Source organism: Mytilus galloprovincialis, chromosome 1 (genome assembly GCF_965363235.1).
Source record: "Mytilus galloprovincialis chromosome 1, xbMytGall1.hap1.1, whole genome shotgun sequence".
Classification (NCBI taxonomy): Eukaryota; Metazoa; Mollusca; class Bivalvia; order Mytilida; family Mytilidae; genus Mytilus; species Mytilus galloprovincialis.
The window spans coordinates 74,981,758-74,994,269 of NC_134838.1; the positions used below are offsets into that span (position 1 = coordinate 74,981,758).

Sequence of the window (12,512 nt, forward strand, 5' to 3'; positions counted from 1 at the left end):
TAGATTAAATGTGTCCGTGTAATGTAACAGTAAATTTGGTCCGGTAGTAAAATCTGTCCGCCAGACTTTTTTCCCTAGGAAATCAAGTCCTTGATCATTATTTTACTAGGAATGTATGTCCCAGGACAATTTTTCCTAGGAAAATAAGTCCATAGGTAGTAAAATATGTCTGGCACATATTTTCCTAGGAAAAATTGTCCTAATATGTTATACTAATATTTTTTATTATTTTATAACAATTATTGAAAATAAAAACAGAATCATATTTTTAGTTAAGATTTGAAAGTTACATTATTTTTTCCCATTTAAAATAAAGAAAAGTGACTTTGTAACCTAGGAATGTTAATGACATGGACACGACGTCCTAGGAAAATAAGTCTGGGGACATATTTTATTAAAATATAATACACACCTCTATAAATGAATATTGAAACATAACATTTATATTGATATTTTAAAATAAAGGGCATGGACAATTTTACCTAGGAATGTTATTGACATGAACACGATTTCCTAAGAAAATAATATAAGTCTGGGGACATATTCATATTCAACTGTAAAACTGAATATTGAAACATGAAATTTTTATTAATCTTTTGAAAAAAAAGGTCTGACATTTTACCTAGGCAGTAGCAATATTATTGACATGGACATGATTTCCTAGGAAAATTAGTCCGGGAACATTCATGTCATTAAATTTTTAATGCCCGAGCTCTTGATCCGAACAATATATTAAAACATCAAAATTGCATTTCCATGTAAATAATTTGTTTCATTAAAACGTTCCTTTTTAAATACAGGACATGGACGATTTTACTTAGGAATATTAATGACATGGACAAAATTTCCTAGGAAAATTAGTCTGGGAACATTAACTTTATTAAAAGAATTGATACACAACTCTATATAACAATATCAAAATATAACATTTTTATTTACATTACAAAATAAAGGGCATGGACGATTTTACCTAGAAATATTAATGACATGGACATGATTCCCTAGGAAAATTAGTCTGGGGACATACATTTTATTAAAAATATAAATAAACAACTCTTATAAGTTTCCATTGTTTATTTGATTCATTAATATTTTTCCTATAAAGAGGACATGGACGTTTTTACCTAGGAATATTAATGACATGGACTAGAACTCCTAGGAAAATTAGTCTGGGGACATAAATTACTAACATTGGACAAAAAATACTAGTAAATTTTGTAACCATGGACTTTTTCTACTAGTTATATGTGTCCGCCCAGACATATTTTACCAGGACAAATTTATCTCTTACAGTAATACATGTTCAAATCTTGAAGAAAATCATTCAACTTATGTCACCAATTTTGGACGGTAATTAAGCTGCGATTGGATCATATTGTGACACGTGTTTAATCCTGACCAACACTATTAGAGATATATGTAAAAATCTACAAGCAAGACATTTTTAAAACAAATCCAAAATATATGCCTATTTATATCTAATAACAAGACAAAATCCATGTTTTCATAACATTTCATTCACTAATGAATTAGGAAATTCATTCTTTTTATACATTCATATTGTTATTGGATTCATATATATTGAATTCATGTATTTGGAAGCAAATGTACGATTTTTATTATTTTCTAAAGGGGGAATGGAATGGTACTTCCTGCATTTTTTTCGACAAAAAAATGATCAAGACTGTCTATTTTAAATTTATTTTACCACCCCCTTTCCGTTTTCCCCAAAATAAAAATCAAATGTTAGCTTGCTTACCCCTGAAATCGTGTTCTTGCATAACTTACTTGCAAAGTTGCATTTTAAAAAGTCTCAAATGTTTACAACATTCATCTTTTACATGACATGGTCTTTTTTATAAAATTATTAGATTCTTGAATTTCTTGATAAAAAAACTCTCGGCTGAAGGAAAATGAAAAAAAAAGTTTGTTTTAACTGTAACTTACATTAACTGGTATATGGCCAATTACGTTTCTAATCTGTTTTTGCTACCTCTTCTAAATGCAAAATGTAAGTACTTCTTTCTTGAAACGTCGTACAAGTCAGATACAAAACAAAGGTAACAAAAAAAAAACAGGCCGGAAACAAACTGCCGTATAGTTTTCTGCACTTGTAGTCAGACTACTCGTGCAGAAAAACTATCCGACAACGGTTGTTACCGGCATGTTTCTTTGTTACCTTTGTATTGTAACTAATACATGATATCTTGAATATTTAATGTTTATCAACCGACGAACTATGTAAAATGTCGTCAATGTGTTTATTTGACGACTAGCGTTAAACTTCGTTCTGGTGTAACTCGATGTTGTGTACTGAAAAATTACGAAAGAGTCCAATATTTATGATTTATAAAAAAAAATTGTGTCGAATAAAAAATGAAATTTTAAAAATGAAGTCCATAAAGGACTATTCACTGACTGTCCATGCCCTACAAGAACGAACTAAGCACCTGAGAATTAGCAGTCGGTCAAAATGAGAATAATTATTCATATTACAGGCTAAGGAAGGCCATCAATAATAAAAGACAAATCTGCGAGCCGTGTGAAGAGTGTTGCCAGACTGAGTCCTTATAAACCAAGAAAATTTATAACAGCGAACTATTCTAAGACATTAAATAAAACGTCAATCAGCTAAACAAACTGTCAACCTGCAAACTGTCAACATATCATTTTTTTCAATTTATGAAATTTAATGTGTTAATAAAATGACGACTTATTTTGTTTAATATGGAAATGCTAAACAAAAAAAGATGAATGGCGATACTAATACCGAACCATTTCTTTTGTTTCTTTTTTTTTTTTTATTTAACCATAGAAAATTTTCCATTAGGCTATTTGACTATGTTATTTGTCTCGATAATCGATGATGATACTTTGGTGCTTAGCATCCATTGGCAAGGTATAAAGTGTATATCAGGATGAGAAGATTGATGTGGATGTGATATGTATATATGAATGCTGTTTTGCACTGGGCGGATAACCGGTCTTTTCTCTTATATATACATGTACTCCTAAATGTCGTCTGTTTAGTACTAAAATCACAAAAACAAAAAACGCCACATGAATAGGGTGGGAATTTCATCGTAAAGACATATTAAATAAGGAAACAATAGTAAAGAACGAAAACGCATAGAATCACGGCGATAAACACCTTCCATAGTTTTAACAACATCATAGTTATTGACATAGTTTACATCCGCTGACAAAACCAATTCACTAATGCTTTATTGTATAATAATATGTTTATGTGAAAATATTTATAATGATATGTAGAAACGTCTTATTTCAAGCGCCTTTAATCCCATCCCCTTCGAGTAAATAATTCAACTTGAGATTACCATAACACACGTATAGTAATCGCAGAAACAACGCAGGTCTTTAAAGACATAACTACATCCTTTTGTTATGAATGACTCAAAAAGTATATATCTTATCAAATTTTCCAGTACTGAAATTTTCAAGTGGTCTCATAGCCATGAGGGTCTGGTTGGGGTTTACAGAAAAGAGAATAATGGGCCAATACGGCGGGAAAATAAGACAAATCAATACAGAATAGAGACTAATGGGCCAATACGGCGGGAAAATAAGACAAATCAATACAGAATAGACAAAAATAGGATAAAATGATGAAGAATAGAGAATAATGCGCTAGAAATATAAAGAAATGAGAAAAAATGCCCCCATAAATGAAAGAATATAAAAATGATTGACCTCCAATCCAGACACTCAGCCATCTTTTCAATGATATCTGATTAAACTGGACCAGATGCAAATGATAAATGTTATACATATATTTGAGCTAAATTAAATATCAAAGTTTGATTATAACAATGAGAGGCATATTTTGTTATGTCACTCGAAGGTGTGAATAATTATGTTCTAAATTGGTCAGACAATACTTGGTCATGTTTTATGAACATTTAAAACCCTCGGCTACGCCTCGATTATACGAGAGGAGAAGTCAGCCGTAGAGATTATAGTTGTGTTTATTAGTTACAAAGTTGTCCGACCGTTAAAAAATAATTCAATGTTTTTAAATGTACTACTACTAAATGACTTAAAACTCCACTTGTACTTAATCATGAAGAAATGGATTGTTGTCTAAGTACATAATTATACATACAATATTAGGGATTACAAATATTTTTAATATATATTATAAAGTTGTATGACACTTCATCAATCTGAATAAAATATATCGGATTTCGTTATCCTCATATCAGTTTTAAGCGGGTTACGATTGATCAGATTTTAAATCAAATTGGTCTGTTCATTCTCTTAATTGGAGCAGTAACACTGTGTCTAAACTACAGCGGGAAATTTTTTTTGGACTCAATGGTATCTAATATCCGGCACGGTGACGGAACATTAATGGACAGAGAAAAGGTAGTTTTCTGTTTATTTATTTGTTATTTTTATGATATCGAAGAATATATATACAAACATAACTATTTTCTATTGTGAGATGTAATATTTTCTACAACCGTTCTAGATTAACAGAGAAATAAGTAAAAATGCACGTCAAAATGACGAATTGAGTGAACATTGCCTCGAATTTCTTTAATATCTCGTTAAATTGTTCACATTGTACGGAAAGAAAGGTACGGAAAGAAAGATATTGACATGGAGATTGCAAAACTAGCCACTTTGAGCACCTCAATACTTGTATTTCTGTGTATGGAACGAAAGAAATGGGTCATGTCAAAATGTAAGGAGCCGGTTTTGTCCATGTGTACAACCCGGTTTTGTCCTAGATTTCACAAGGCAGAACTCGGTTTTGTCAAAGAAAAAAAATGCATGTGATAATCGCATAACATAATTGAACTTCGGTGTTTGAAAGGAGCCTGGTTTCTCGTTGGAAAACGATTTCTTTCAGAGGACAACTTATTATTACATTGTTTATAACAAAGTTTCCAGTGGAACTTCTGTTAGGCGGAACAAATAAACGTTGACAGTTGAAACATTTTTTGCCGGTGTAGTTTAGACACAGTGAGTAACGACCGAGTTAAGAGAATACACCTCGGTGACTTTTAAAAGTATTTTTAAACATTCAGTCATTTGTAAAGGACACTTACGTACACACACACACACGACGAAGTACAAATTATATACACTGTATGCCACCTACAATATAGCGTACAAATAAGCATCTCATTTCAAATATCGTTACAGGTATAACAGGATATGCCATATTAACTGCCGAAATTCGAAATATGGAGAGAAGTAGAAACGAGCGAGTTACATGGACAAGATCATTGGATTTTATTATTTCTTGTGTAGGATTTGCTGTTGGTATGGGAAATATTTGGCGCTTTCCATATTTGTGTTACAGAAACGGCGGAGGTATGAATAAATATGCATGTTCGAAGTTTCATATTTTCATATGTTGCTATCGTGTTTATAAAGTACAACAGTAAGAAAAAAATAGAAAACACGCATAAAAGTTAAGATACAAAATAATGGTAAGTTCAAATTCAATGCAGCATAAACGAAAATATCACAAACAAGAACAAGAAATCATAATACTAATAACCGTCATAAACAAAAAAAAGCACGGTGAAACGATCCACAGTCTTAAGTAAACAGAATAGGTTTGTTAAGCTTTACTTTAAATATGCATATTTAATTATAAAAAAAAAATATATAAAACACAAGCTTTTAACATTTGATGTGTTCTCAAATATGTTTACGAAATTATCTTAAGTGATATCTATGTTCAAACGATCATGATTTATGGTCAAAATAACGTAAATATTGCATAGCCCATAAAAACGTCACTTGTATTGATTGCCGTTAAATAATTTCAAACTAGTGTAAAACTATATTTATTACACTTCTTTGATTTTAGGAGCTTTTTTCATTCCATATATTATAATGTTGATATGTGGCGGAATTCCAGTATTTATGTTGGAGGTGGGGCTTGGACAGTACATGAGTCAAGGTGGCTTGCATGCTTGGAATATTGCACCATTATTCAAAGGTAATCTCAATATGCATTTATGTTTTAGAGCTATAGAATTTCATCTGCCGATTGTTTTAGGAGTTGGCAACATCTTGGGGTTTGTCAAGAGACATAAACCAATTCACTTTAGCCTGATTAACAGACTTTTACTTATCAGGTTATTATACTGCGGGAAAGCAACAGTAGTCACCAGTTTGATCGGGTTTGTTTCTCTAATCAGGAGGTTTTTGTAGTATATAATGGACCATTGTTTGACCCTATAGGTTGTTTCCTTCTTTTTTGTTGATCGTAAATTTTTTCAACGTATATGGCTTTTGGTTATCACTTGGTATCCCTTTACATCCCTTTGCAAAAAATCTTCTTATTGCTTAAGAGTTGCGTATCGAAATAAATTAAAAGCAATTTCTGTTTTCTTCATTCGCCGAGGGAACCCACTACCTTACCCCATAAGTTACAAGTTATACCAATTATGAAAATTCTATATAATTCCTATTTAAAACATACTTTATTTTATTACATAAACAAACAACTTAATAATTATATTTGTTCAACTAAAAAAAATAATACAATTTTTTCCCAATATTTATAAGTGTTACATACAAAAGGAATCTTTCAGATTTTCTAATTTATAACAGCACATTGACTTCTCTCAGAGATAGGAAGTTTTCTTTGTGAGATAGGTTTATCGCATTTAATAATATGGCTCTAGTCTAAGGTTCTCAGAACAAGAAGATTTTTTGTATCTTACAAAAGGAGAAGAGTCAAAAAGACCCAAAATGTAGTGCAACATTAAAAGTTATCATTTATGATCTAATTTAAAGTTTGCCCTCACAAGACTAATGTAAAAAAAAACAGTCCTTTGAATATAAAACGAAATTCAAACTTCAAATTATAATATCAAAAAACCATGATTGACTGATAGATTATTGGAGCTTAACGCCACGTTCAGAACGCTGTCTATGTCTGGGCGGCCAGTTTATGTTGGTGGAGAAAGCCGGAGGACCGGGATAAACCATGGAACCATGACGAAATTAGTGTAATATTTTACAAAATTTCTTGATTTTACTTGAGAATGTTTTGTTACACCTTATGATGAGTATATAAATATTAGATTGACAAAATACTGAGGATTTATTAATTTTCGATGGATACCAATTTTCGTGGATTTCTTTGGTAAAGGTACTCCACGAATTTATATGCTAAACGAAATACAAATTTATATAGGCTTTTATGTAGACTTTATCAAAACCATGAAGTCCAATATCTATGCATGTTTTCCTATATAAATCAACGAAAATTGGCACCCACGAAAATAATTGAAATAGTATAGTAATATTGTTGGATGATAGTAACATAAATTCATTTTATGTATTTCTATGCGTGAACAATGCGTACATTAATATTATGAATTATGATGAATACACGCAACATTGTAAATCTTGTCTAATTTATTCATTTTATTGATTTTATGCATATATTATATATGCAATTTAAAAAAGTTCTTTGAAATTTATTTTTTAATGCTTGAATTGATATCATTTAATCACAAAGATACTAATGTAGAAGAAGAATATTGTGTAAAATCACCATAACACCTGCAATTCAAGCATGACTGAATATTTATGTCATTAAAAAAAATGTGACATGGTACTAGAATGACACACATTTTGAACATTTCATATTAGTATACTATGATAATATTTTTAGAGCGGAAGACCGTGAGGGCATTCCGGTGTATTGTTGCCACAGAAATTTCTACCCACGTGACTTGCGTTTTTGACTGATAACCGAGCGTATAATTAGATACAGACAAGACAAAGGTAACAAATAAACAGACCGGTGACAACCGTTGCCGGATAGTTTTTCTGCACGAGTAGTCAGGTCAAGATCCGAGGCGAGTGCAGAAAAACTATACGGCAGGTTGTTTCCGGTCTGTTTTTTTGTTACCTTTGTTTTGTATCTGACTTGTACGACGTTTCAAGAAAGAATTAGTATATTTTGCATTTAGAAGAGGTAGCAAAACTAAACATATTAGAAACTTAAATGGCCATATAAGTTACAGTTTAAACACACTTTTTTCACTTCCCTTCAGCCGAGATTTTTTTTTTCAAAAATTCAAGAATCTAATCACTTTAAAATAAAAGAACCATTTCAATTAAAAGATGAATGTTGTACACATTTGAGACTTTTTAAAATGCAACTTCGCAAGTATAAAGTAATGTATAAAAAAGATTTCAAAAGTAAGCTGTTTGATTTTTATTGGAGGGAAACGGGAAATGGGGAGGGGGTAAAAAAAAAATAAACAGGCTTGATGCATGATTTTTTTTATTAGTTGTTAGTGACTTTGAACTAGCGAGTGACTAGTGACTGCGAGTATTCTCAGATCTGTACTTATTGTCTTTTTGTTGTTGGGATATACAAGTACCCGGCCACGTCCACTCTGTTAGATGTATTTCTATTTGTATCCATCTGATGAGTTAAGCCTTTTTCAACTGATTTTTATAGTTCGTTCTTATGTTGTACTGTTACACCACTGTCCCAGATTTAGGGGAGGGTTGGGATCCCGCTAACATGTTTAACCCCGTCACATTTTGTATGTATGTACCTGTCATGAGCCTGTAATTCAGTGGTTGTCGTTTGTTGATGTGTTACATATTTGGTTTTCGTTCATTTTTTGTACATAAATTAGGCCGTTAGTTTTCTCGTTTAAATTGTTTTACATTTTTCATTTTGGGGCCTTTTATAGCTGACTAAGCGGTATGGGCTTTGCTCATTGTTGAAGGCCGTACGGTGACCTATAGTTGTTAATTTCTGTGTCATTTGGTCTCTTGTGGAGAGTTGTCTCATTGACAATCATACCACATCTTCTTTTTTATATTGATCTTTTTTTTTTTTGAAAAAATGCAGGATGTGCCATTCCATCCCCCCATTCCTCCTTAAAAAATCGTAAAAAAAATCGTACTTTTGCTGCCAAATATATGAATTCAATATATATGAATTCAATAACAATATAAAATTGAGAATGGAAATGGGAAATGTGTCAAAGAGACAACAACCCGACCACAGAACAGACAACAACAGAAGGTCATCAATAGGTCTTCAATGCAGCGAGAAATTCCCGCACCCGGAGTCGTCCTTCAGCTGGCCCCTAAACAAATATATATACTAGTTAAGTGATAATGGACGTCATACTAAACTCCAAATTATACACCAATCTAATTAAAATTCGATCTCTCATCGCTCCTGTTTCTGATATGTCGCGTGGAAGATCTAACGAAACCCGCTTTGAGGTCACATGTGAGTTTTTAATTAGATTGATTATACACAAGAAACTAAAAGTAAAACTAATACAAGACTAACAAAGGCCAGAGGCTTCTGACTTGGGACAGGCGCAAAAATGCGGCGGGGTTAAACATGTTTATGAGATCTCAACCCTCCCCCTATACCTCTAGCCAATGTAGAAAAGTAAACGCATAACAATACGCACATTAAAAGTCAGTTCAAGAGAAGTCCGAGTCCGATGTCAGAAGATGTAACAAAATAAAATAAACAAAATGAAATAAATAACAACAGACTACTAGCAGTTAACTGACATGCCAGCTCCAGACCCCAATTAAACTGCTTGATTTATTGATTGTTGGTTGCTTTACGCCGCATTAGCACAAAAAGGCTATTTCGCGGCGATAAACTGATTGAAAGATTATGTCTTCATCATATGAATATCAGGCACAATCCCTATCAATATAAATGTATCAAAAAAATACATTTACAGACCGACCATTTAGCTTCAAAAGGATCTTTTCTGAGTAAGAAAATTATTTAGTTTTTCAACGCTATCACCCAAATATTTTTTTTTTTCGAAATTAGCACTGTTATATACTGTATTCGGAAAATCAGTAATCAGAACATTATTTTGTATCTGCTTGACCACAATAATTTTTTTCTCATAAAATCGGGGATCAAAATATTATTTTTTGTAAGAAAAAAACCATACCCCCCCCCCTTTTTTTAAGTTAAATGGTCAATTCCTTAGTTTGCTGAAATGAATAGTAATTTACTGGAATTGTTTGAAAAAATAAAGTTATTGATGCTTACGTAAATATTTTAATTCAACCGGTATACTGATAAAAAATTCAAATGATTATATCACTACAATATAATAGTTATTACGGTGAGGTTGAATTCCCTGTCATTTATTCATCATCCACACACACACTTGTCTCAGAAAAAAATATATCTATGTACCTTAACCTAAATTTCAGGTATAGAGATGTGATTTTTTTTCTGAGTAAAGTGCTTGTGACCATCCACCAGAACATGCGGTCATCCGATGTTCAGTACTTCAGTATTATTATTATATTCGTTGAAATTGTATACTTTTTTTAAATAATTGAATCAAATGTTATATTTTATATCCAATTTGACCTACACATATGAGGATGCATGTGGATGTAGGGTCCTTCATTTCTGTATTCTTTGTTCTTTTCTTTTTTTTTGCTTTTTGTAGGTATAGGTATTGCCATGACAGTAATACTATTTCTGATGAACATTTATTACATCTTCATTATGGCATGGGCCGTTTTTTATTTCATAATGAGTTTGACTACAACATTACCTTGGTCTCACTGTAACAATTCATGGAATACTGAGAGGTAAGTTCACGGTAGATAAATAAGTAAAATTGAATTTCATTAAAGAATTAACATAACGTTGAAACACACGCACACATATTAACGTAAAATTATATTTAACTATATAAAATGTATTCATGAATGAATACTTAATAACTGGAATAATTAGCATACATCTCCATTATATGGACATATGCTTTACTTTATCGACACAGCATACAAGATATAAACCCACGTGATATGTTTTTTGCATAGACATACAATGTTGGGTATGCTAATTTGAAAAGAAACTGAAACATTTTATTCATATATACATTGTACACAAATAATTTCAGCAGCAGACACGTGGTATTAATATTAGCGTATGCAGAAAATACCAACCATGTGGTAGTAATATTAACGTAACTATGCAGATTTACCAACCACGTGGTAGTACTATTAACATATGCAGATATACCAACCACGTGGTAGTAATATTAACGTAACTATGCAGATTTACCAACCACGTGGTAGTACTATTAACGTATGCAGCAGATATACCAACCACGTGGTAGTAATATTAACATATGCAGATATACAAACCACGTGGTAGTAATATAAACATATGCAGATATACCAACCACGTGGTAGTAATATTAACGTAACTATGCAGATTTACCAACCACGTGGTAGTACTATTAACGTATGCAGCAGATACCAACCACGTGGTAGTAATATTAAAATATGCAGATATACCAACCACGTGGTAGTAATATTAACATATGCAGATATACCAACCACGTGGTAGTAATATTAATGTATGCAGCAGCTAAACAAACCATGTGGTATTAATATTAAGGTATGAGGAGATGTCACGCATCAGTGTTAGTGATCAACACATGACACGTTGACTCATGGTGAGCAAAAATTGTAATTCAAATTTGTCTGAGCGAGCGGCAACGTTAGTTAGCAATACTTATTTGATTTGTATAATGGAAGTTCATAGTCCGAATGCATGTGTTACTTAAATCATGTAGCAAAAGTATTAGCTACGGCGAATCTAAAAAAAATAGCTCAGTTAGAATTTTCATTGGAGTTCGAAATGTGGCCATTGATCATTGCTGATAATTATATAAATTTGTCAAAATGATGACATCAAACCACTCTCCTCATTGGTGATAGAGCGTTTATCTGTACAACTGTTTTTTTGTAGGTGTTATTCTGGCGAGAAGTGGAATGTTAGCTGTCCTGGAAATAACTGTACAGTAAATGTGACATCTGTTGATTCAACTGTAGAATTTTGGGAGTAAGCAATGGGTTTTTAATTAAGCCATACAGTTTAATTTTGAGTTTTAGGGATTTTAGCAAGGTAGACAACATTAAGTTGGTGAACGAAAATTTTCTAGAAACAACTCCTAAAGGATTGAATGTCTGATATAGGATCGGAAATTTATATTTTTACAACAAAATATCAATTCAGCTGTAACATTATCCGAATTTCACTCCGACGAAAGATCTTACTCTTTTCTCATATTTACAAAGTTTTGGAAATTTCTCCAAGCAACAGAATTCATTGTGTGATTTTCTTCAATACGAAAAAAAAAATACTACTAGTGATCAGTCATTATTGCGAGCGAAAGCCTATAGAACACGTTTGGCTTAGAGAAAATCATGTAATTTTCGACTAAAAATAATTGATAGATATTCAGTCTGTGTCATTTTGGTCTCTTGTGGACAGTTGTCTCATTGGCAATCATACCACATCTTCTTTTTTATATTTAAAAATATATGAACAATTACCAAGATTAAACGGTTGGAATTTATTTTTTTAATTTCAATAATTATACATATAATGATACCTTATTTTGTGGCTTATGCGAGTTCTGAATAAATATTTACATGAACGTACTTCTTGGAATTAAAGCTGTCTCGAGTGAAAA

At 31.9% G+C, this 12,512-nt stretch overlaps 1 protein-coding gene across 1 annotated transcript in view; it reads left to right on the top strand.

The window, feature by feature from the left end:
- Positions 1-4,203: 4,203 nt before the first annotated feature.
- LOC143083617 (sodium- and chloride-dependent creatine transporter 1-like) overlaps positions 4,204-12,512 on the top strand; it is a 31,235-nt gene continuing 22,926 nt past the window's right edge. Inside the window, exons 1-5 of the mRNA XM_076259896.1 lie at positions 4,204-4,386; positions 5,173-5,343; positions 5,849-5,980; positions 10,470-10,614; positions 11,786-11,878. Of these exons, the coding sequence (XP_076116011.1) occupies positions 5,214-5,343; positions 5,849-5,980; positions 10,470-10,614; positions 11,786-11,878 (500 nt within the window). The 5' untranslated portion in view covers positions 4,204-4,386; positions 5,173-5,213. The remainder of the gene's footprint in view (positions 4,387-5,172; positions 5,344-5,848; positions 5,981-10,469; positions 10,615-11,785; positions 11,879-12,512) is intronic.